Source organism: Salvelinus namaycush, chromosome 24 (genome assembly GCF_016432855.1).
Source record: "Salvelinus namaycush isolate Seneca chromosome 24, SaNama_1.0, whole genome shotgun sequence".
Taxonomy (NCBI): Eukaryota; Metazoa; Chordata; class Actinopteri; order Salmoniformes; family Salmonidae; genus Salvelinus; species Salvelinus namaycush.
In genome coordinates, this window is record NC_052330.1 from 12,981,569 (window position 1) to 13,007,534 (window position 25,966).

The 25,966-nt window shown below is 41.7% G+C and overlaps 2 protein-coding genes across 4 annotated transcripts; one reads left to right on the forward strand and one right to left on the reverse strand.

Annotated features, from left to right (window-relative positions):
* Window positions 1-143: 143 nt before the first annotated feature.
* LOC120019727 (tetratricopeptide repeat protein 13-like) lies at window positions 144-17,254 on the reverse strand. Of its 3 annotated transcripts, none has more exons than XM_038963147.1 (23): window positions 17,060-17,253; window positions 14,626-14,720; window positions 14,446-14,521; window positions 14,293-14,363; window positions 13,306-13,371; window positions 12,972-13,064; window positions 12,520-12,636; window positions 12,306-12,416; window positions 12,110-12,192; window positions 11,840-11,981; window positions 10,852-11,026; window positions 10,026-10,182; window positions 9,695-9,825; window positions 9,266-9,398; window positions 9,007-9,099; window positions 8,786-8,869; window positions 7,226-7,310; window positions 5,653-5,759; window positions 4,119-4,254; window positions 3,616-3,695; window positions 3,372-3,450; window positions 3,134-3,213; window positions 144-1,311 (listed from the first exon to the last, which is right to left on the reverse strand). In XM_038963147.1, exons 1-23 carry the CDS (start codon window positions 17,223-17,225, stop codon window positions 1,197-1,199), a joined length of 2,475 nt encoding a protein of 824 aa, XP_038819075.1. In that variant the 5' UTR covers window positions 17,226-17,253; the 3' UTR covers window positions 144-1,196. The 3 variants fall into 3 exon arrangements, with proteins under 3 accessions (XP_038819075.1, XP_038819074.1, XP_038819076.1); XM_038963146.1 differs by having other exon boundaries at window positions 5,653-5,762; XM_038963148.1 differs by lacking the exons at window positions 144-1,311; window positions 3,134-3,213; window positions 3,372-3,450 and having other exon boundaries at window positions 4,119-4,328; window positions 5,653-5,762; window positions 17,060-17,254.
* On the forward strand, window positions 16,838-24,437 carry LOC120019728 (protein ARV1-like). The gene is made up of 5 exons (XM_038963149.1): window positions 16,838-17,505; window positions 17,865-17,984; window positions 18,146-18,299; window positions 18,539-18,760; window positions 23,394-24,437. The coding sequence occupies exons 1-5, from the start codon at window positions 17,413-17,415 to the stop codon at window positions 23,519-23,521; spliced, it is 717 nt and encodes a 238-aa protein (XP_038819077.1). The 5' UTR covers window positions 16,838-17,412; the 3' UTR covers window positions 23,522-24,437.
* The last annotated feature ends 1,529 nt before the right edge of the window (window positions 24,438-25,966 follow it).

Genomic DNA, 25,966 nt, shown 5'->3' on the forward strand with positions numbered 1-25,966 from the left:
GAATCATGAAGTACAAGTAAGGTGTGTTGGAAAGGTTTAGCAAGCTCATTAATTAAACATCTTTGTGGGTGATGTGGCATAACTGTAAATAAGCATATAATTATCACCTCTGGTTGACTTGAAATAAGAAACAAACAAACCACTCATTTGTCAACCAATTGTATTGAACATACCAATTCCCCAAAATCTCCAGATGTCATTCCTTCAAGTTTAAAACTTCAAGATGGGACATATTGCTCGCTTAAAAATCCACATTTGAGCTTTAATAAACATAGCCAATTCACCCAGTGCTAAAATACAATTTTAAAAATCCCAGCAATTCAGCACAATCATTGATATGGAAACATTATAACAGTAGTTCTGCCAAAAAAAGTCAATTAAGCAGTTCTCTGTTGTTGGATGTGATCTTCTGGAGCTCATTCAATAAGGACCCATGCAGGCAATGCATATTCTATCCTGTCATTAACAGTAAAAGGGTAAGTGGGGAACAAACTGAAAACCAAAGCTTGTCCTGACATGAGGTTCTTCAGAGCAATTGAACAAAATCCCCAAAATGTATCCCTGAACGTTTGTTCTAATGTTGTGTCTATAAGACCATGGTCAAATTATTTACAAACATTTTACAGAAAAAAGAAAAGCAACAATGAAAATCACAGATGTCTCAAAATAAACCCAGAGGAATGATATCATGGCACAATGTGTTCTTTTCCCAAAACACGTTGGACACAACCTGAAACCAACCCTTCCTCGTGCCCTTTTTGGGTCAAGTTAAAAACAATTCCAAAAAATGGCAATGGCACAGAGTAACACTGTCCAATATCAACAAGACTAAATAAAAAGATTGCTTCACTTTTCTAAATGTTCAAGTATCCCAAGTGGAACTGCATAGCCCTGAAGTTAAGTTAACATCTTTCTCTGCTTATAAACTGAATAGCTGCGAGGGTTGGTAAAAACAGAATTGTGGCAATCACGATCGAGAGATTACCTCTCATTCAAATTAATGTAATTAATTACATTTCGTAGCTTTTACATACTAGACACTAGGGTTTTGCTGGTATTGCATACATAGGGCCATACCTGAACAACATGTAGTTGCTCTGAATCATGTTTAGACAGACGTTGTGCTTTGGGGGTTGAGCTTGGCCAGAGACTATGAGCAGACAGACAGGCCTTTGTTCTCATCAGAAGAAGTGGTGTTAGGACTTCTTTGGACAGTGCGATGTGGAGTCCGTGTTGAGGACCTCAATCATGGTTCTAGTCGTTGGGAAGGTTCCTGCTACTGACGGAAGACTCTGGTACCACACTGGTAGGCTAAGAAAATAAATATAAAAAAAATAAATATATACACACAGTACCAGTCAAAAAGTTTGGACACACCTACTCATTCTAGTGTTTTTCTTCATTTTTACTATTTTCTACATTGCAGAATAATAGTGAAGACTATGAAATAACACATATGGAATCATGTAGTAAGCAAAACATTTTAGAAATATATCCAAATATATTTGAGATTCTTCAAAGTAGCCATCCTTTGCCTTGACAGCTTTGCATTTTCTCAACCAGCTTCATGAGGTAGTTAGCAGGAATGCATTTCAATTAACAGATGTGCCTTGTTAAAAGTTCATTTGTGAAATGTATTTCCTTCTTAATGCGTTTGAGCCAATCAGTTGTGTTGTGACAAGGTAGGGGTGGTATATGGAAGACAGCCCTATTTGGTAAAATACCAAGTCCCATATTATGGCAAGAACAGCTCAAATAAGCAAAGAGAACAGTACATTACGTTAAGACATGAAGGTCAATCAATCCGGAACATTTCAAGAACTTTGAAAGTTTCTGCAAAAACCATCAAGCACTATGATGAAACTGGCTCTCATGAGAACTGCCACAGGAAAGGAAGACCCAGGGTTACCTCTGCTGCAGAGGATAAGTTCATTAGAGTTACCAGCATCAGAAATTGCAGCTCAAATAAATGCGTCAGAGTTCAAGTAACAGACACATCTCAACATCAACTGTCCTCAACTGAGGAGACTGTGTGAATCAGGCATTCATGGTCAAATTGCTGCAAAAAAACAGACACCAATAATAAGAGGAGACTTGCTTGGGCCAAGAAACACGAGCAATGGTGGAAATCTGCCCTTTGGTCTGATCAGTCCAAATTTGAGATTTCTGGTTCCAACCGCTGTGTCTTTGTGAGATGCAGAGTAGCTGAACGGATGATTTCCGCATGTGTGGTTCCCACCGTGAAGCATGGAGGTGGTGGTGTGATGGTGCTTTGCTGGTGACACTGTCAGTGATTTATTTAGAATTCAAGGCACACTTAACCAGCATGGCAGCCACAGCGATACGCCATCCCATCTGGTTTGAGCTTAGTGGGACTATCATTTGTTTTTCAACAGGACAACAGGCTGTGTATGGGCTATTTGACCAAGAAGGAGAGTGATGGAGTGCTGCATCAGATTTTTTTTATTTAACCTTCATTTAACTAGGCAAGTCAGTTAAGAACAAATTCCTATTTACAATGACGGCCTACCGGGGAACAATGGATTAACTGCCTTGTTCAGGGGCAGAACAGATTTTTTTTTTTACCTTGGCAGCTCGGGGATTCGATCCAGCAACCTTTCGGTTACTGGCCCAATGCTCTAACCACTAGGCTACCTGCCGCCCCCAGATGACCTGGCCTCCACAATCCCCCAACCTCAACCCAATTGAGATTGTTTGGGATGAGTTGGACCGCGGAGTGAAGGAAAAGCAGCCAACAAGTGCTCAACATATGTGGGAACTCCTTCAAGACCGTTGGAAAAGCATGCCTTATGAAGCTGGTTGAGAGAATGCCAAGAGAGTGCAAAGTTGTCATCAAGGCAAAGGGTGGCTACTTTGAAGAATCTAAAATATAACATACATTTTGATTTGTTTAACACCTTTTTGGTGACTACATGATTCCATATATGCTATTTCATAGTTTTGATGTCTTCACTATTATTCTACAATGTAGAAAATAGTAAAAATAAAGAAAATGAGTAAGTGTGTCCAAACTTTTGACTGGTACTGTATATGGTTATCAATACACAGAAATAAATAATTGGCCAACTTATGTGTTTAAAGGTGATGCAAGTGGATATGCCGAGCTACTCACCTCTTTAAATTCATCCAGTTTTTTGCTGTTTTACTAAAGCTGTCAGGACTGTGTGTTGTCATGGCTTCAAAATCAACCAACTGGAGGAATTTAAAAAAATAATAAACAAGGAAAATGCTTAAAAACAGGCTCATTGATAACTACATATAGTATACATAACCCATTTTCCACCACTGGAAAATGTAATGTATTATAATGACGTGGTGTAAAGTAGAGCAAAACTATTCAGCAGTATTACCTTCCCTTTGGGGATTCTGCCTATCACCTCCTTCCCACTGGCCATCAGTGCTCCCATGACAACAGAGTATGCCACAACACTGTAAAGGGAAATGGGGACAAAATATAGAGAAATTAGACTGATTTCATAACTAAAAAACCTTTCAAAGTAAAATCACAATTCAGACAGAACCAAACTGAAAACTGTGTCGTTACATCATGTCTTGATGGTTACAGCAGAAAATATGACTTGGATAACACCTTACCTAGACCCTCTGGAGAGGGGCATAAGATTACAGAAGTAGTAAACCAGGGAGAGAATTAAATTACACACTGCATCTGCATCCTGAAAGAGAGAAAACAAAACCAATTCATACTACAGGGTCCACTTAGAGGTAATATCATTATACAACCATGGGAAACTGATATTGATACTGTATGTGGGCCGTCATGATTAAGTCATATCTGAAGTTTGTTAACTGAATTTTAACTTGGGAGGGATCTACTAAGTTTAATAAGGAACGGAATAATGAACAGGTTAGGTAGCCTCATGCAAAACTGTCCGCTCCCAATTTTTCAGTGGTAGAGAGTGAATCTATCAACACAACAAAAAGGACAATTTTGGATTTACATCAGATAGTAGAGCAACATTATGGATCGAATTGTTGAGATGGCAATTCATTTCACAACTGGAAGCCAACACTGACAGTCAGACAAAAGAAAACAGAGGGAATGGAAAACAAGCGATCGAGAGAGAGAGAGAGCATACCCCAAGTTCAGTGGACAGCATGAGAGCCTTGCCCTTGGCAGTCAGGTCTTTGTAGATGGATTCAATCTCAGACTGGTACTGCTGAGTGCGCTCCTCTGTGGTCTGGGTCTCCACTGAGAACAGCATGTTGCCCACTCTAAGGCCACACAAATACACACCGTCTGAACAAACACTGTGGTGTGTAACATGGTCTGTACAACCGCCGTGGTACTGTACATCGACATTCATCAAGGGACAGACAACAAGGTGCACTTTAGTGAAAGCTACAGGGTTAGAGCTGAGGAGAAGCTGAATCATAGTATTTCAAGACTTTCATTTCAAAATGTCTTAGAAAGTTTGAGCTGAATGACAAAGAATTCATATCGGTTCAAATGATTTAAATAGGCAAGTCAGTAAAGAACAAAAATATTTATTTACAATGACGGCCTACACCGTAGGGGCTAGGCTGTTTATATTTCATTTCTCAAACGCAACCATTTATTTTTGGGATAATCTTCCACACTTGAGGAATCCTATACAATATGTTTCTCACTGCAGCTCTTGCCTCTTGCAGTTTCTGTGTTTTTGTTCTGCAACCCCAAATGGACTGATTGTCTGGTTCTTTCAAAAGCCACCACAGGGCTTTTGGGAAAGTTAGATTTTATTTCCCTGTTCAACATGGTTTTAGCAAGGAAAGGATTAGTTGTTTCTACTACATAATGTAACTGGAATGCAATGTCAACAAACAGACCTAGAACATTTGTTAAAAGTTCCCTGACAGAAACATCTGAGCTGTGAATTCAAATGAACAAAAATGTTATTCATTGAAGCACAGGTAACTGCCAAAATAAAGGAAACACCAACAAAGCGTCTACATAGGGCATTGGGCCACCACGAGCCGGTGAACAGCTTCACAGCACCTTAACATAGACTCTACAAGTGTCTGGAACTCTATTGGAAGGATGCGACACCGTTGTTCCACAAGGAATTCCATAATTTGGTGTTTTGTTGATGGTGGTGGAAAACGCAGTCTCAGGCGTCACTCCAGAATCTCCCATTAGTGTTCAATTGGGTTGAGATCTGGTGACTGAAACGGCCATGGATTATGGTTTCCATCATTTACATGCTTGTCTAACCATTCAGCGACCACTTGTGCCCTGTGGATGGGGGCATTGTCATCCTATGGGGGCATAGTCATGGTAGCCAAAATAAATGGCCTGACAAGCATTTTTATACATGACCCTAATCATGTTAATTGCTTAATTAACTCAGGAACCACAGCTGTGTGGAACCACCGGCTTTCAATATACTTTGTATCCCTCATTTACTCAAATGTTTCCATTATGTTGGCAGTTACATGTATTTAACTGCTTTCAACTAACCCAAGTTGCAATACCAAACCCTGCCGTTTTTGAACATTAAATGATGTACCATGATGGGAAAAATTCTCAAATTTCCATTTGATTGGAAAATCTTAGGTAAACCACTAATGGAGGTAGACTATAATGTCAAGAGCTCAGTTCTTTACTCATGTATTAGAACCAAATAAACTGACCTGTCTCCCGTTATGGTGATTGTGAAGCCGTCATATTCTTTGCCAGGGTCTTTTAGACTGGGCACCTTGGAGTTAACTGTGAAGCCATCTCTTGTTTTACTGTTAAACTGCTTCAGGATAGAAAGGCAAAACAGCAGCATATCAGGCATTCTATCAGCGTTGAAACACATGCCAAGTTGACCTAGATCTCAACTCTGATGTACATGATATCACACACACACACACCACTCAGTAGTTCCTAGCTGCTATTCCCATGAATACATCAGGCCTCAAACCGAAAACACTATCATACTAATTTGAGGAGTCAATATTTTCTTATCAGGGTGTTGTTCCAGGGCTCGACATTCAAGTAAATTTGCCAGTGGCTCACCAGGACAGCGCCAACTGAAAACTACTGACGCAAATGAAAAAAAATACTGTCCAGAGTCAAGATCTGACAGGAAAGTGAATGATGCTCCCATAATTTCAATAGCAAGTGATTTTAGATTTAAATTTGCAGGCTAAGCAAGTAGCCGTATACACAGTTCATACTGGCAAGCCAAATTCAAGGACCTACATTTTACATTTCATTGTTGTTAGATCCCAGCCCCACCCCCAACAAAAACCACATTATACAAAAAAAGTATGCATTACCACTTGATGAATAATGCATTTTTAATATCCCTACCCAATGGAATTATACATTGACATTCACATTATGTTTACATTCTAAAATATGTCAGAATAATGTGGGCATTGACTGACTAAATACAGCATGCCCCAATAAATTATCCTGACACAAACACACTAATAAAGTCTGTCCATGTGGTAGCTTTACTTGGTCTCGCCATTTGAGAAGAGTTATTGAGGGGTTATTGTATCATGTTTTAAAACGAGAAAGCGAAATAAAAACGAGTACCCTTTGTAATTGAACGCTTTGTATGGAAAACCAAGTTGTAGCCAACATTTGACGTTGTCTCTCTTGCTCATAATGCTCGGCTTTACCTTAACAAAAGGCAACAGACTAGCGCAACACCCGTCAATTGAAACGGGCAACATCTCTCTTAAAAACCGATCAAAAATGAAATCACGGAATAAGTATATTGCTATTGGAGCAGCAGAACCTCTAAATTGGCAATAACATCAAGGACTTTTAAAGGTCCAAATAGCCTTGAGGAAATGTCTGATTTTTATGGTCGGATATTCAATGATGCCTGCATTGTGCGTCGCAAATATTCAACCAAGACTTTGAACTTCAAAAATCTTGCCTTAGCGTTTACTGGTGAGCTAGATATCATAACTTGTAACATCTTTCCTACCCCCACTGTCGGTCTTTGGTGAGCTGCTCCACCAAACAACCATCTGTTTGACAAATTATCTAGGCTGTGCGTGTGCAAGCGCATGTGATAAATAATCAACAAACTAACAGCTTCGGGAATTTAGTTTTTTGAATCAATTATATAGCCTAGATTAAAAATAGCATTATTACAACAACAAAAATCACTAGCCCAAGCGGGCCACTGACGGGTATTATCGACGGGCCCGGAGGGTTTCCTAAACCTCCCTTGTATGTCTAACCCTGTGTTCTTATTACCTTCATTATGGGGATAAGGTCTTCCACCGTGTTCACATTTTCCAGTGCTTGTCTAACTTCCAGTAGGCCTCTTGGGTTGTATGCCCTGAGGACAATGCATCAGTAAGTCAACATACAGTGCATTTGGAAAGTATTCAGACCCTTTCCCTTTTTCCACATTTTGTTAATTAAGTTACAGCCTTATTCTAAAATGGATTATATTATTCCCCCCCATAAATCTACACACAATACCCCATAATGACAAAGCGAAAAACATGTTTCGAAATGTTTGCAAATGTATAAAAATTAAAAAAAAAGAACAAATACCTTATTTACATAAGTATTCAGACCCTTTGCTATGAGACTCAAAATTGAGTTCAGGTGCATCCTGCTGCCATTGATCATCCTTGAGATGTTTCTACAACTTGACTGGAGTCCACCTGTCGTAAATTCAATTGATTGGACACGATTTGGAAAGGCACACACCTGTCTGCTTAAGGTCCCACAGTTGACAGCGCATGTCATTGCAAAAACCAAGCCACAAGGCCAAAGAATTGACTGTAGTGCACCGAGACAGGATTGTGTCGATGCACAGATCTGGGGATGAGTACCAAACTATTTCTGCAGCATTGAAGGTCCCCAAGAACAAAGTGGCCTCCATCATTCTTAAATAGAATAAGTTTGTAACCACCAAGACTCTTCCTAGAGCTGGCACCTGGCCAAACTGAGCAATCGGGGGAGAAGGGCCTTGGTCAGGGAGGTGACCAAGAACCTGATGGTCACTCTGACAGAGCTCCAGAGTTCCTTTGTGGAGATGGGCGATCCTTCCAGAAGGACAACCATCTCTGCGGCACTACACCAATCAGGCCTTAATAGTAGAGTGGCCAGACGGAAGCCACACCTCAGTAAAAGGAGTTTGGGACTACCGCTGGGAGTTTGCCAAAAGGCAACTAAAGAACTTTCAGACCATGAGAAACAAGATTCTCTGGTCTGATGAAAACAAGATTGAACTATTTGGCCTGAATGCCAAGCGTCACGTCTGGAGGAAACCTGGCACCATCCCTGCGAACCCCAAGCACACAGCCAAGACAAAGCAGGAGAAGCTTCGGGACAAGTCTCTGAATGTCCTTGAGAGGCCCAGCCAGAGCCCGGACTTGAACCCAATCGATCATCTCTGGAGATACATGAAAATATCTGTGCAGCAACGCTCTCCATCCAACCTGACAGAGCTTGAGAGGATCTGCAGAGAATAATGGGAGAAACCACCCAAATACAGGTGTTCCAAGCTTGCAGTGTCATACCAAAGAAGACTTGCGGCTCTAATCGCTGGCAAAGGTGCTTCAATAAAGTACTGAGTAAAGGGTCTGTATACGTTTATTTTGTATACATTTGCTTTGTCATTATGGGGTTTTGTGTGTAGATTGATGAGGAAAACATTTTAATCAATTTCAGAATAAGGCTGTAACGTAACTAAATGTGGAAAAAGTCAAGGGGTCTGAATACTTTCCGAATGCACTGTATATCACCATGTAGAAAATATTTCTCTAATAAACAATCTGTATTTTCTTTAAAAAGGCACACCTGTGGTAAACCAATATTCTGTCTTTGATGAAATTGAGTATGTTGTCAAAGTAGGCCAAGTATCTTATGTTGATGATTTGTCCTCTGTGGAAACAAACAAAACAGGTAAACCACATAATCAAAAGGATTATCTAAAAATACAACTTGACTCAACAGTTGTGTGTCAGATTTACACAGCGACTATCTTTGAGACGATTTGATGTCATTTTCCTTTAGGTTACCTGATGAGGTTGATATGGTTATTGAACCCTCGGCTGAGACTTCTGGCAGGCATCTGGTCCAGCCACAGAACAGGCTGGTCTGGATCAGCGATCCTTCACAGGGACAGAATACCACAATGACTTGAAACATGTACCAAACCTCAGACTGACAATACAGAAACAGTAGACAGGGTGGTGATTGATACTGCAGATGCCCATTGTGGTAATAACATTTTGTTTAAAAAGGTGACTATAAAACAATCTCACACCCAAGCCTCACCTCCTCCATTTGACGGCAATATCGAACATGTCTCTCCACTGCATCTGCCTGGTTTTGCCGTTGACTCGCACCTTTGAATTGCTCCAGGTGCGCTGCATAGCCTGCATGACCTCCAGGGTTGCTAGGCCCATGGCTATTGAGTTGAAACACAGCACACATTCAATTTCAGAACTTGGAAATATACTGTTATGGAGCTACTGGATTAAAGCCATAGGATGGGGTGAGACAATATGTATTCGAGAAAGACCAACATGTACAATAGTTTGTTATCTTGAAATTAGTTCCAGCATGCACATTGTTTTTAACAAAGGACATGTTGTTCAGGGCTGATAGTCACATTGAAACTGACATAATTACTTCATCTGATTTCAGCCAAGAATGTACAACAGATTTGAGGCTGAACTCAAATGTGCTCAGTATCTCACCCACCTCTGTGTATTCTGCGATTGGGAAGAAATCCTGGTGTGTCGTATTGCATAAGGGCACCAAGGTGATCAGCAGCGCAAATGAGCTTCTGAACTTCAGTGTTGTAGCTTTCAAAGTTCTGAGGTAGAACATCCCTACAACGGCAAGGCACAAAACAAGATCAGTTGGGCAGGTTGCAAATGGGTTGAATAGCACAAACACTCAGTAGGTCAAAGTCATCTACTGTAAATGAGCCTGCTCCATTACCCATCAGTTAGCCTATACTACTATTATACCTGACACAAAATACTGAACTATGTTCAGTCAGCAGCAGGTTCTATCCCTTTAAACTCACTTAATATGAGGCTGCAGTCCTGGCTGCTCCTCATAGTCCTCTATAAGGAAAGGAAGGTGTTTTGCCCAGTGGTTTTTGAAGTTTCCTGGAAGATCCTGATCAACATTATATTCTGCCACAGGTTTGTCGAGATGTGAGTGCAAGTAGCGAGAGTATTCTGTGGGGGGAAATGACATGAGGAAAATTCTAACCATATCTCCATAGGCAAGAAATGATCAAAGACACAACATTCCGCTTCAAGTTGAAATTTTTGTTCGGAGGTCACTATAGCTGACTACACTCCTCGGTGAAGGAAGTTTCTGATGAACTCCACCAATGGAGTGGAGCAGAGACCAGGCTTTGTGGAATTCAGCTTAGACTACATCGACTCACTCAAGGTCAATACTTACATTTCAATTATGAAATGCTTACCTTGTACCCATGTTTGTCCTCCGTAGTTGCGTGCCTTTCTTCGTTTGCTGAAATCCACACTTTTTCAATAAACAATCAAATACAACCGCCGACTGTTTGCTCATTGCTGTTGCTCTAAAATGGCAACTCAGCGCAAATGCGACCATTGAATCTCAACAAGGAAACAGTCGGTGGTTGTATTTTATTAACGTTTACAGAAAAAGTATGAATTTCAGCAAAGAAAGGCACGCAACTACAGAGGACAAACATAGGTACATAGTAAGAATTTCATTTTTTTTTTTTTAAGAATTGACCTTGGGTGAATCGATTTTAGCTGAATTCCAGAAAGCCTGGTCTCTTCTCCACTCCGTTGGTTCATCAGAAACTTCCTTCACTGTGGAGTTTAGTCAGCTAAGGTCACTAATGCTACGCTCACCTCGGAGGTATTTCACTTTGAGATATTCCGAGCTTGCCTTCTGGCCCAGCAGAGGGTCATTCAACATGACTTTAGTCTGAGCCTTGATTCCTTCATAGAACTGCCCCATGGACACGTGGCTCAGACCCTTCATGTACTGACATACCTCGTTGTAGGGCTCCAACTGTAGACACCTCTGAAAAACACAACACGGAAGTGTTACACATCAAGTCCAATGACACACATAGGTGTAAGAATAAAAAAACGGAGGGAGGGAACCTCAAATTCACACATGCATAACTCTGACTGAAAGTGGATGTCACTGCAGTCACTTAACCTTTCGGTGTTGACTGTGTGAACGGCCTGAGGCTAACAGCTCTAGCACGGTGAGTCATGACCCCACCAAAACACATTCTCCACAGGCAGCCTGGGAAGCACATGACACGGTCATATAAGGTGATGTGTTGGGGGAGGTAACAGTAACCATCATAGTAACGCGTGAGGCCTACTGAGTCGCCACAGCGGGGCTGCTGATGGGACAGTAGGCAAATAGGCAGGGCGTTTACACTGCCAAATGCTATCTTGGGGACAGAGAGAGGATATGGAATGATGACGACAGTCAAAGTGTGGCCTACGTGACACGAGTCTGATCAGGGGCACGGCACTGCTGCTCGTTAGACTGCGATGCCATCAACCGCCTGATGCCACAGTGAAGACAAAGCATTAGCAGAAACGCTTGTAACGGCTGGATTGATGTTATAAAGGGAGTGGGACAAGTATTGATCCGAGGGGGTTCTCTCTAGACAGCATGCTTAGAAAAACTGATGCAAATGAGAATCATTTGAATGGCAGGCCAGCCCCATCCTAGCCAGTACTATTGCACATACAGCGCACAGTAAAGCAGTCTGTTATCATAAGAGGGTAGACGCAGAATAACTAGTTCAGCTATACTGTAATTGGTAGACTGATATCGTGTCCGGAGAAAGAAGCTGTGCGACACGGCCATTACCTTGAAGTTGCCGACTGCCTCCTGGAGACTGCCGTGGTGGTACAGCATCATGCCTCTCAGCTGCAGAGACTGGATGTGGTTCTGGTTGAGCATCAGGGCTTTCTGGAAGCTCTCCATAGCTGCCTCAAAGTCTCCAAGCTCCCTACAGACAGGACACAGGGATCACTCACTGCATTGGCCCATGAGTACTAAGGCCCTGTCCTTTTCCTGACCACGATGTGAACAGACCAGGTTGAAACCAAAGCAGGTCATAGAGCCTCCCCAATGTACCTGTAGGCCTGTCCGAGACTTTTGTACGCATCTATGAAGTCAGATTTTAATTTCAGGGCCTCCTTGAATGTTTCAATGGCTTCCTGAATGGGGGGACAAGATTGTGTCGTAAACATGCAGTGATTTAACCAAAAACGGGTTACACTGGCAGTACTCAAAGTTGAGCAACTATGGTTTTCTACAAAAATGTCTATACCTTTAGCATTCCTCTGTGGAAGAATGTTAGACCTTTGTATAGCATGGCAATGGGCTGGTTTTTCTTCAGATCCAAAGACTGTTGAAAATCCTCCATAGCTGCCACATAATCCTATTCGGGGAAAAACAAAATCAGAAAACCAACTATGGAAACTTTATATATCAACGCCAGCACTCAGAGGCCCCATATACAGATCATGGTTTGTCAGTCTGACCTCAGCGATAAAGAGCAGAGTTCCTCTGTGTCTGTAGAGGCGGGCGGAGGGCTGGAGCTGGATGGCTTTGGAGAGATCACTCAGAGCCTCACTGATCCTCCCAAGCGGAGAAAGGATCTGCAAGTATATTATTCAAGTAAAACTTGACACACATGAAATCCAAATGGTCTAATGGTCTAGTAACTAGACTACTTCAAGGCATAGCATTAATACAACAGTAGTTGCCTCCCGTGTAAGATTTTTTTTTTTTTTTAAAGCCTGCTTGAGAATAATACCGCCCTCACTCATTTGTAACCATTTTGCATGGGGTGACACAGAAACTTGCTCCATTTTAAAACAGACATGCAATTCAAGCATGATAGTAAACACCAATGAAAACCAATACCCAAACAGGTATAACACAAACAGTGGGTTAACCCATGAAGCATTAACAGGCCTAGCATTATCCTCACCTCTGCCCGCTGTTCGTATACCTCAGGGCGGTTGGGCTCCAGAGTGATGACTCGGCTCAACTCGAACAGCGCCAAGTCTGCATTCTTGATGTCCTTCCATAGAAGGAGAAAAGAAGAGACAGTGTGACCCCTATTGGACACCAGGACAAAAAAAATAAAAAAGGCCACTCGCAGCCTTCATCAATCACATCCACTGACAAGCACATATGCTAACTGCTGAGCATTGCAGATTATATTTTTATTTATGATGTGTCATACTGAAAACATTTGCTGTGAATAAAACTGCTGGTATCAACATTCTGTGAACTAGTATCATGCCGCTGTGATCACTTACCTGCAGACTCTTTTTCCCGTATGCTATCCCTCTCCCGTAGATGGCACTGACTACCTCTGGATCCCCCTAGTAGAGGACAACACACACTGATATGTCCTCCATTGCAAACCACACAACATATTCAAAGCAGGGAGAAATGAGGGGAAGTATTGTAACGTAAACAAGGCAACAGTAAACATGTCGTCCCCCACGAATGATGCAATTAGTGGCAACAATTTAAAGCAGACTACACTGACAGTAACAAAACATGTGCCCGTTATAGCGCCATGAATGTTCTCGTCGATATGAATGTTCTTGCATATGTTGTGTCTTGACAGTGTTTGCAACATGTGTACCAAATGTTGTTACAGTATGATTATCTGTGACTGATTTATATGCATTTATGTGCCAGACCACACCCATGTGAATGTTCATTGGTCAATGTTATTTTAGGTACTAGTCTGGAAAATATTGCATTGAGAGACCTTTGTCCTTGATGCCACATAACAAGTTTTGTGCGGATTGGTCATTCTTTGCTAGGAGAGTACCGTTTTAAGTGTTTAAAAAATTCAAAATGGTGGAAAAGCCATCATGGCGGGACTTAGGGGTCCCTGAGGCGCATTTGTTCCTTGTGAGGAGAGGGACCTACGTACTGAATTTCATGACTTTAGCTCAAACGGGGTGAGGGGCGTGACCTTTCAAAGTTTGCATTTTCAATCGCTTGTTATAGCGCCACCATATGGCCAATCAGTGTAATTTAGTAAATGCAGGATCTCTACGGCAAGACGCATCATTCACCCAAGTTTAGTCAAAATCGCGCCAGTGCTGTCAGAGTTTGAGTGTGACGAACGGAGACAAATCGACGATGAAGTCTGTACGTCTGTCTCTCTACTATTAATATATTTATCTAAACAAAAAATATGCATTATTCAAACTGTCAAGAAGGCCAGACCAAGACATGTATAAAGATGAGTGTTGTAATTCATGCATCTATGAATGTTAACCAACCTGTAGTAACAAGGAGAAGTGTTTGATGGCTTCATCGTACAGGCCATTGCCAATAAGAACATATCCTATAGCTGCAATGAAATGAATAATGAGAGTCAAGCAATGTATAGCTAACACTCCACAAACCAAACTCTTTCAGGAATAACTTCTTACCAAGCTCCTCATTTGTGTTGTGGTTGTCCACTGCAAAAGGGAATCGCTTCTGCTCTATGAACAACTTGGCTTGTCTCTGTTTGAATGAAGACAACGGTAGTTACTCCACTACAATGAGTCAGTCAAACAGAAATGCCCAGGCAAAAGCACTGAGATCTCAGTGAATTTGGTGCATCTCACCAGGATTTTCTCTGCGTTGAGAGAGAAGACAGACTCGCATGGTGGGTTGCTTCCTTCCTCACAGTCTGGGTCCTCCAACTGTAGAATAAAGGACTCTGTAGGGAAATATACAGCATCAGACAACAAAGCACCTAGACTGCTGCCAACTTGGTCATTATGGTGACGCACACACACAAACTCAGAAAAAAAGGAAACGTCCCTTTTTCAAGACCCTATCTTTCAAAGATAACTCGTAAAAATCCAAATAACTTCACAGATCTTTATTGTAAAGGGTTTAAACACTGTTTCGCATGCTTGTTCAATGAACGATAAACAATTAATGAACATGTACCTGTGGAACAGTTGTTAAGACACTAACAGCTTACAGACGGTTGGCAATTAAGGTCACAGTTAAGAAAACTTAGGACACTAAAGAGGCCTTTCTACGGACTCTGAAAACACCAAAAGAAAGATGCCCAGGGTCCCTGCTCATCTGCGTGAACGTGCCTTAGGAATGCTGCAAGGAGGCATGAGGACTGCAGATGTGGCCAGGGCAATAAATTGCAATGTCCGTACTGTGAGACACCTAAGACAGAGCTACAGGGAGACAGGACGGACAGCTGATCGTCTTCGCAGTGGCAGACCACGTGTAATAACCCCTGCACAGGATCGGTACATCTGAACATCACATCTGCGGGACATATACATGATGGCAACAATAACTGCCCGAGTTACACCAAGAACGCACAATTCCTCCATCAGTGCTCAGACTGTCCGCAATAGGCTGAGAGGCTGGACTGAGGGCTTGTAGGCCTCTTGTAAGGCAGGTCCTCACCAGACATCACCGGCAACAACGTCGCCTATGGGAACAAACCCACCGTCGTTGAACCAGACAGGACTGGCAAAAAGTGCTCTTCACTGACGAGTCGTGGTTTTGTCTCACCAGGGGTGATAGTCGTATTCGCGTTGCATTGCCAGTGATGTCTGGTGAGAACCTGCCTTTACAACAGGCCTACAAGCCCCCAGTCAAGCCTCTCTCAGCCTATTGCGGACAGTCTGAGCACTGATGGAGTGGGTCGGACCCCCTTTTGCCTCTAAAACAGACTGCATGGAAATGTTGCTCAATTGGTATCAAGCGACCTAACATTTGCCAGGAAACATTCCCCATACAATTACACCACCAGCACTAGCCTGTACCGTTGACACCAGGCAGAATGGGGCCATGGACTCATGCTGCTTAGGCCAAATCCTGACTCCATCAGCATGACGCAACAAGAACCGGGATTCGTCAGACCAGAGCATATATTTTTCCATTCCTCATTTGTCCAATGTTGGTGATCGCCCAGGAGCTGCTTCTTCTTGTTTTTAGCTGATAGGAGTGGAACCCGGTGTGGTCGTCTGCTGCAATAGCCCAAACGTGACAAGGACCAACGAGTTGTGCGTTCCGAGATGCCGATTTTCACACCACTGTCGTACTGTTATTTGCCTGTTTGTGGCCCGCCTGTTAGCTTGCTCCATTCTTGGCCATTCTCCTTCAACGAGCCGTTTTCACCCACAGGACTGCCACCAGCTGAATGTTTTTTGTTTGTCGCACCATTTTCGGTAAACTCTAGACACTGTCATGTGTGTCGTCCGTTTCTGAGATACTGGAACCAGGGCACCGACGATCATACCATGCTCAAAGTCACTTAGGTCACTCGTTCTGCCCAGTCTAACGTTGAATCAAACAGTAACTCAATGCCTCGATGCCTGCTTTATATAGCAAGCCATGGCCACGTGACACTGTAGGAGCGAACCATTTTTGTGAACAGGGTGGTGTACCCAATAAACTGTCCCTGGGTGTATAAGGATCAAACATTGGCAGGATTCAAGGCTTCTACCTGCAATGAAGGGACTGCTCATCAAATACTAAACCTGTATTGTTGATTTGAGTCATAAAAGCCTTAAAAAGTTGTGACACTTCAGTGGGAAACCCATAGGATGATCTCATTCATTCATTCAGCTGGATGTTTTTTATTCATTTGCAAATCAATTTGATTTTCTTTCGCTACAATGCACATTCCAATACATAACCTGTTCCAGCAAGACAATGAATGAGTCAGCGCGAGCTTTGAGGTGCGCTCTGGGTTACGTTCACGCTCAGGAAAGGCGTGTACTTGCTGGCATCGTGTTAAAAACTTAGATACATAAGGATATCATAGCACTGCATTATTCGGGGAAACTGGGGACCTTGTCGAAGTACTTTCTGTTAGTCTTGAAAGATTAGTTGCGGGGTCTCTGATTCCACCCTGACCTTTACAATCAAATCCTAACCTCTACGAGAGAACGAGTTCTCTCTCGCTTACTATGTAACTTCCTGTCAACGGGTGCGGAAGAATAGGTTTGGTTAGTTTAGCTAGCTGCCTACACAGCGAGTTACGAGGACGTGGCAAAACTGTGTTAAAAGACCGCTTACCGCAATCCGTTGTGTATTCCTCCCACTCTGACGGAGAGCTGCAACCATGTTTGTGCAGTTCGCTATTGAAGAAAGTGAGTGTAGAGAGGTATTCCGTGGAAAATATAGCACGGGATAAGTACAGAAGTGAGAGAGCTACCACAACAACACTACCAGCAGGTGCCATGTTGTGTTTGATGTGTAGGTGAGGAGCGCTGGAGCTTTGGTAATGTAGTTCCCGTGTTCCTACTCCCCATCGTGAACTGAGCTACCAGTCAAACTGCAAACGACTACAACTCCCAACCAATCACGCACAAATCCAGGAAGTCAGGTTTTTCAAGCCGGTTTCTATATCGTTACCAACATAAAACAGAATGGCAAAGCGGTTTACATGTGTTGAATGCAATAAGGACGCGCACGAGCTTCACAGAGATTACAAAAATGGGATCTTGAAGATAACCATATGTGTGAGTTGACTAGCTGGCTCATGTTGATTTATTGGTGAAGATATTAGCTAGCTAACTGGTGATGCTAAGCTTAGCTAGAAATTATCCAAAGGGACCTGTGACTGCCAGCTGTGTAACTTAGCTAGCTGGGTTTCTCTGCTCTGTTTCTATTCAAGTTATGATGCCTGATGATGGATAGCTAGCAGAAATGTATATAGAGTAAGTGTTAGTGGTTGGGTCTCTACCCTTATAACAGAGAAAACAGTAAGCTAGCTATCTAGTTTAGCCATAAAAGATGGAGAAATGCTTTTTAAATGTTTAATTTAACCTTTATTTAACTAGGCAAGTCAGTGCTTGTGGTCTGTCTCTATTTCTTTCAGGGATCCTGCCAAAAGCCTGTAGACAAGTATATTGAATATGATCCCGTCATTATTCTGATTGATGCCATTTTATGCAAAACTCAAGCATTCAGACACATTCTGTTCAACACTACATTGAACGTAAGTACAGTAAGACACTGAAAAGCTATTCACTAGAGTCAGAGTACAGTGCAGTTTAGACAATGTATGCAGCTTCATCTACATTGCATTGCATTTGCATTTACTCTGCAGACAGAGACTCAAGAAATGATGCCATGTCTTGTTGATGGTTTCTTCCACAGATTCACTGGAAGCTGTGTGTGTTTTGCCTGCTATGTGAGGCCTACCTGAGGTGGTCACAACTTCAGGGATCTGAACAGAGCAATGACCCTGCAGACATCATTAGATACACCAAGGAATGGGATTTCTATGGCATGTTTGGGGTGGCAGCTCTTGGTGGGTATATAAAGCATGGAAAAATAACAGCCACACTATTATTATTATTATTATTATTATTATTACTACAACTCATGCATTTTATTAGCAAACATGCATATGACAATGTTAATAGCAATGTTATAACAATGTTTCCAAGTGTAGGGGAAGTGACAAATCCTGCTTTCTTTACACATTCATTCCATACAAATGACAGCCTTCTGATGGTTGGTGCTGATTTCATGTTCATTTGTCCACAGAATTGGGTGCGTTCTCTGTCGGAGTGCTGTCCTTCCTGTGGCTGGTGCAGTGGTTGCTTGGCTTTGACTTTGAACTGAGCTTACTGCTGAAAGCCCTCCTGCTGTCCAGCTATGGCAAAGTCCTGCTCATCCCTGCAGTCATATGGGAGCATGACTACTCCCCACTCTGCTTCAGCCTCATCAAGCTGTTTGTGCTCACGTCCAACTCTCAAGCCATAAGAGGTACATTAAACAATTCCTCCATCAGTGTTGCAATGCTCCCATTAGTCACTCACATTTAGCTCCATCTCTGTTCTTGACAATTCTGCGAGGGATTTGGAGGGAAAATTGGTTGAAAGTTCTAATTTCTCATTATTGATACTAGAATATAACCTATTTCATACACGACATGACCAAAAGTATGTGGACACCTGCTCGTCGAACATCTCATTCCAATATCATGGGCATTCATATGGAGTTGGTCCCCCGTTTTGCTGCTATAACAGCCTCCTCTTTTCTGGGAAGGCTTTCCACTAGATGTGTGAATATTGTCTGCAGGGACTTGCTTCCATTCAGCCACAAGAGCATTAGTGAGGTCGGGCACTGATGCTGGGAGATTAGGCCTGGCTCGCAGTCGGCGTCCCAATTCATCCCAAAGGTGTTCGATGGTGTTGAGGTCAGGGCTCAGTCAAGTTCTTCCATACCGATATCGTCAAACCATTTCTCTATGGTCCTCGCTTTGTACACGGGGGCATTATCATGCTGTAACAGGAAAGGGCATTACCCAAACTGTTGCCACAAAGTTGGAAGCACAGAATCGTCTAGAATGTCATTATATGCTGTAGCGTTAAGATTTCCCTTCACTGGAACTAAAGGGCCCGAACCATGAAAAACAGCCCCAGACCATTATTCCTCCTCCACCAAACTGTACAGTTGGCACTATGCATTGGGGCAGGTAGCGTTCTCCTGGCATCTGACAAACCCAGATTCATCCGTCGGACTGCCAGATGGTGAAGCGTGATTCATCACTCCAGAGAACGCGTTTCCACTGCTCCAGAGTCCAATGGCAGCGAGCTTTACACCACTCCAGCCGACGCTTTGCATTCTGCATGGTGATTTTAGGCTTGTCGGCCATGGAAACCCATTTCATGAATCCCCCCCATGAACAGTTCTTGTGCTGACATTGCTTCCAGAGGCAGTTTGGAACTCGGTAGTGAGTGTTGCAACTGAGGACAAAGATTTTACGCGCTTCAGCACTCAGCAATCCTGTTCTGTGAGCTTGTGTGGCCTACCACTTCGTGGCTGAGCCGTTGTTGCTCCTAGACGTTTCCACTTCACAATAACAGCACGTACAGTTGACTGGGGCAGCTCTAGCAGGGCAGAAATTTGACGAACTAACTTGTTGGAAAGGTGGCGTCCTATGACGGTGCCACGTTGAAAGTCACTGATCTCCTCAGTAAGGCCATTCTACTGCCAATGTTTGTCTATGGAGATAGCATGGCCATGTGCTCAATTTTATACACCTATCAGAAACGGGTGTGGCTGAAATAGTCAAATCCACTAATTTGAAGGGGTGTCCACATACTTTTGTATATATCGTGTACATAAATCACCATAGATATCACATTTTCAATTAAAGGGTAAATGGACAGCTCACAGGGTATTGATTGGGAGGCTAGGAGCACTAGTGTGCACCAGCAGATGGCAGCTCTTACTCCTAGCTTGAATCTATGTTAGAACATGAATTCAGTTGTTCCCTAGAGTTACTAAAATAGGCAGTTTATAAATAGTTCCAAAACTGTCCAAAGCTAATCCATTAATTAACTGGCTTACTCTTGCATTATGCTTTTTTTTTTTTTGTTAAACAATCAGCCGTGCAAGGCAAGCATTTGTCTCTGTGTGCCGCTGTGATTTGTCACATTTCACAGGATAATGCCCTATTGGATTTTTGTATCTGTTTATTGCACTGATGGGTTATTCAGTTTCCTGACAATAATGATTAAATGGAAGTATTTCTGCAATGGATTTGATAAGTTGATTTAATCATTAAACCCTATTTGTATGGGATTCGTTTTACTGGGGGACGGTGGGTAATGTAATTGTGTGCACGAGCACAAAACACCACGTCTGTCATTTTAGTCCCGTCCAAATCTGCCATGTCAGTAATTTTGGGATGGCAGGAGAGTAACAATTCCAGCCAGAATAACCTACTATTTTTTTTGGCAAACTCCAAAGTCCTTTGATAATACTAGTCCCTTGTGAATAGACATTCCTGTGTTTTGAGAGTAATGTCTGAGTTTGACAGGTGTTGCTCACAGTTTGAGCAAGAAAACAATAACTGATTCGATAAATTGAACAAAGTGCTGCACATAGTTTATATATGAACGGCTTACATGTATCAACTTTCACAGTGAATGCTTTTATGTACAATGCCTTCAGAAAGTATTCAGACCCCTTGACTTTTTTCACATTTTGTTAGGTTACAGCCTTTTTCTAAAATTGATTCAATTGTTTTTTTCCCTCATCAATCTACACACAATACCCCAATGACAAGCAAAAACAGGTTTTTATAAATTTTTGCTAATTTATGAAAAATAAACTGAAATATCACATTTACATAACTATTCAGACTCTTTACTCAGTACTTTGTTGAAGCACCTTTGGCAGTTATTACAGCCTTGACTTCTTGGGTATGACGCTACAAGCTTGGCACACCTGTATTTGGGGAGTTTCTCCCATTTCTTCTCTGCAGATTCTCTCACGCTCTATCAGTTTGGATAGGGAGCGTTGCGGCACAGCTATTTTCAGGTCTCTCCAAAGATGTTCGATTGTGTTCAAGTCCGGGCTTTGGCTGGGCCATTCAAGGACATTCAGAGACTTGTCCCGAAGTCACTCCTGTGTTGTCTTGGATGTGTGCTTAGGGTTGTTGTCCTGTTGGAAGGTGAACCTTCGCCCCGGTCTGAGGTCCTGAGCGCTCCAGAGCTCTCTTCATCAATGATTTCTCTGTACTTTGCTCCATTCATCTTCCCCTCGATCCTGACTAGTCTCCCAGTCCCTGCCGCTGAAAAACATTCCCACAGCATGATGCTGCCACCCATGCTTCACCGTAGGGATGGTGCCAGGTTTCCTCCAGACGTGACCCTTGGTATTCAGGCCAAAGAGTTCAATCTTGGTTTCATCAGACCAGAGAATCTTGTTTCTCAAGGTCTGAAAGTCTTTAGATGCCTTTTGGCAAACTCCAAGCAGGCTGTCATGCCTTTTACTGAGGAGTGGCTTCAATCTGGCCACTCTACCATAAAGGTCTGAATGGTGGAGTGCTGCAGAAATGGTTGTCCTTCTGGAAGGTTCTCCCATCTCCACCGAGAAACTCTAGAGCTCTGTCAGATTGACCGATTGCTCAGTCTGGCTGAGTGGCCAGCTCCAGAAAGAGTTTTCGTGGTTCCAAACTTTTTCCATTTAAGAATGATCTGTGCCTCGACACAATCCTGTCTGAGCTCTACGGACAATTCCTTCGACCTCATGGCTTGGTTTTTGCTCTGACATGCACTGTCGACTGTGGGACCTTTTTATATAGACATGTGTGTGCCTTTCCAAGTCATGTCCAATCTATTGAATTTACCACAGGTGGACTCCAATCAAGTTGTAGAAACATCTCAAGGATGATCAATGGAAATAGGATGCACCTAAGCTCAATTTCGAGTCTCATAGCTCCCGAGTGGCGCAGCGGTCTAAGCCACTGCATCTCAGTGCTAGAGGCATCACTGCAGACCCTGGTTCGATTCCAGGCTTTATCACAACCGGCCGTGATTGGGAGTCCCATAGGGCGGCGCACAATTGTCCCAGCGTCGTTAGGGTTTGGCCGGCGTAGGCCGTCATTGTAAATAAGAATTTGTTCTTAACTGGCTTGCCTAGATAAATAAATAAACAAAAATACAATTTAAAATAAAATCATAGCAAAGGGTCTGAATACTTGTGTAAATAAGGTATTTCCGTTTTTTATTTGTAATAAATTAGCAAAAATGTCTATAAACCTGTTTTTGCTTTGTCATTATGGGGTATTGTGTGTAGATTGCTGAGGATTTTTTTTTAAATTTAATCCATTTTAGATTTAAGGCTGTAACAACAAAATGTGGAAAAAGTCAACGGGTCTGAATACTTTCCGATGTTTTGGGCGCATGAATTGAATACTACCAAATGCATCAGTTAAAAAATATTGTGCCTATTAAATGTAACCCTTGCTGTTAATAGATGGCAATGCAGCATACAACTGACCTAAACTTTTTGAAATTATAAATTTACTTTTTCATCCATAAAACGCATCTCAAGTGCATGTGCACTGTTTAGCTCGCGTCTGAAGGCTGGGGGGCATTTAGGACATCTACTGCGGATCGCTAAAATATCCGAATGATTATGATCACACTTCCTCAATTCAAATATTATGGCGACACTATACCAATGATGGCTGGTATGGTTTAGAAACTCGGGAACCAAGCTCTATCAGTGTAGCCCTGTTATGGCCTGGACCTATTGAAATATCTTCACACCTAGGAAAAAAACTCCAGCTTTCCATCATAACTGTCAATATATTGAAAAAAATGTAGAATTACAAGCTGCAGTTTTGAAAGAACTAATCACGTCCGAATCGTCCTCTCGAATAACGGACATTCTGGGGTAATAATTATATAATCAACGTTCTCTAGTAATACTAGTCCCGTGCGAATAGGGCTTTAATCTCATTCTTATAAATGTTTTTCTATTCTACAGCAAGTAGGAGTTTACCATGATTTCAAAGATGTTCAGAAGAAGTACTTTTCCTGCATATTGTCATGTTTGTGTTCTTGCAAAATGTGATCATTTTCTCTCCTCTCTTTTCCAGTCATTCTAAACTGCAGCAGAAGGCTCTCCCTGATGGCTGTGTGTGTGGGTCTGCTGTTAGAAACGTGCGTAGCCCAGGCGTTGCAGACGCTTCCATGGAGCATACAGGACTTCCTGCCGTTCCAGTGACCTGTTTCAGGCCAGTCCTGAAGAACACACTGTTACAATGGCACCTATTATACCCTGGACCAGAGTGGTGAGGAGAAACTGGCAGTGCTGTGTGGAGTGTGCCTAGTGATATACAGTGATTTCCAAAAGTATTTGGACAGTGACAGTTTTTTTTTACAACACTTTGGATTTTAAATTATACAATGACTGATGTTAAAGGCCCAGTGCAGTGAAAAATGATTTTTTTCTTCATATTGTACAACAGCTGATGAAACTGACACTGTAATAATGTAAACAATTTTATCAGTGTTATTTCCTGATTTGTTTCTGGTTGAAAATAAAAATCTACACATGACCTTCTAAATCAGCAGGTTTGCATGAGCGGGAGCTTTGGCTTGCCTGGTGACATCAGCAGGTGGTAATTGGTTAATAAACCAACAACAAAGAATTCCAAACATATCTGCCAATAACAGCTAGTTTTCAGTTTTCTCTTCCCTACTCAGACCACTCCCAGATAGTTCTAGCAAAATTCCTGCTTGATAAATATTTGTTTGCTAAAAAAACCTATTTTTGTTAATTTTGATGGAAAACTAATACAGTAAGGTACCTAATTGTTACCCAGAAATTATTTGATCTTGTTATAAAAAATAGTTGCATTGGGCCTTTAAAGTTAAGACTGTCGGCTTTAATTTGAGGCCATATTCATTCATATCAGTTGAACCGTTCAGAAATTGCATAACTTTTTGTACATTGTGCCCCCATTTTAGGAAACCAAAAGTATTTGGACAAATTCACTTATGTGTATTAAGGTATTCAAAACTTTAGTAGTTGTTCCCATATTCCTAGAATGAAATGACTACATCAAGCTTGTGACTCTACCAACTTGTTGGATACATTTGCAGTTTGTTTTGGTTGTGTTTCAGATTATTTTGTGCCTAATAGAAATGAATGGTAAATAACGTATTGTGTCATTTTGGAGTCACTTTTATTGTAAATAAGAATATAATATGTTTCGGAACAGTTCTACATTAATGTGGATGCTACCATGATTATGGATAATCTTCATTGTAATTAATCGTAAATAATGATGAATGAGAGTTACAGAAGAACAAATATCATACCCCCCAAGACATGCTAACCTCTGACCATTACAATAACAGGGCAGGTTAGCATTTTTTGGGGGGGTATGATATTTATGCCTCTAACTTTCTCAATAATCATTATTTACGATTTATTCAGGATTATCTGTAATCATGGTAGCATCCACATCAATGTAGAAGTGTTTAGAAACATATTCTATTATTTTTTACAATAAAAGTGACTCCAAAATGACACAATACATTATTTACCATTCATTTCTATTGAAGCACAACCAAAACAAACTGCAAATGCATCCAACAAGTTTGTAGAGTCACAAGCTAGATGTAGTTAGTCATTGAGTGCTAGGAATATTGTACCAAATACTAAACTGCTGATACACATATAAGTGAATTTGTCCAAATACATTGGTTCCCTAAAAGGGAGGGACTATGTACAAAAAGTGGTGTAATTTCTAAACGGTTCACCCAAAACATTTATAATAATCAAATAAAAAAACCTGATAGCCTAAACTGCACTTTTTAACCTCATAGTCAATGTATAATTTCAAATCCAAAGTGCTGGAGTACAGAGCCAAAACAACAAAACTGTGTCACTGTCCAAACATTTCTAGGCAAATACTGACACTGTGGACCTGACAACAACCTCTCTGTTGGGATTGGAGTTACTGAGGACACGGGACATTCCTGAGGCTATATGTGAAAATATCTACCATTATAGAAAGCAAGGTAGCACATAGTGAATGTATTCTTAATTCCATGCAATGCCAAAAACCACAAGCTGTGTATAAGCAAAACATACTTTGATATGGAACAGGTGTGTGTGTGTGTGTTACAGAAAGAACTTGCATTGATGGGCTTTACAGTAATCACATGTATTGTCTTAAATTGTTTTGAATTTAAGCTGTAAAAAAGAGCAATACTCTCTTGGTGATCAAGCCTATATGATTAAGACTAGGAACCGTGGAATGATAAGCATTTGACACACATGCTCACAGAGGCTGGCTTTATGTGCTAAGGCCCCTTGAGACCTTCTAATCGGTTATGTAGTGCATAGCCAGATATCAGTCTGCATATTTCCTGACCAAAGCCAGCTGCTTTGTTAGTATTTCTTAACTGTATAAAGCATACAAATCTGTCCACTGGAAATGCTGTTGTTGTATGCAGACAGAGCCTAAAGTCAGTGTGAATAAAAGTATATTTTTGATAACGCACTGATTTTTCCAGCAGGTCTCATTTGTTGTTTCTCTCTTCCTTTTTTTACAGTGATATTTTTTTTTTTAAATACATGTTTCTCATTCCTGCCATAACTCGGGTTCAAATGTAATGCTAAGATGCATGGTGTGCTCACAAGTTGTAACAGGACTTT

What these genes read in the sequence shown, in the direction of transcription:
- LOC120019727 (XM_038963146.1), bottom strand. Translation starts at nt 17,225, where the DNA reads ATGGCACCTGCTGGTAGTGTTGTTGTGGTAGCTCTCTCACTTCTGTAC. An exon ending in AGGCAGTCGGCAACTTCAAG is followed by an intron (nt 11,027 to 11,839) that starts GTAATGGCCGTG and finishes TGTGTTTTTCAG; the next exon opens with AGGTGTCTACAGTTGGAGCC. An exon ending in AACCATATCAACCTCATCAG is followed by an intron (nt 8,870 to 9,006) that starts GTAACCTAAAGG and finishes TTGTTTCCACAG; the next exon opens with AGGACAAATCATCAACATAA.
- LOC120019728 (XM_038963149.1), top strand. Translation starts at nt 17,413, where the DNA reads ATGGCAAAGCGGTTTACATGTGTTGAATGCAATAAGGACGCGCACGAG. An exon ending in TGTTCAACACTACATTGAAC is followed by an intron (nt 17,985 to 18,145) that starts GTAAGTACAGTA and finishes TTTCTTCCACAG; the next exon opens with ATTCACTGGAAGCTGTGTGT. An exon ending in CAACTCTCAAGCCATAAGAG is followed by an intron (nt 18,761 to 23,393) that starts GTACATTAAACA and finishes TCTCTTTTCCAG; the next exon opens with TCATTCTAAACTGCAGCAGA.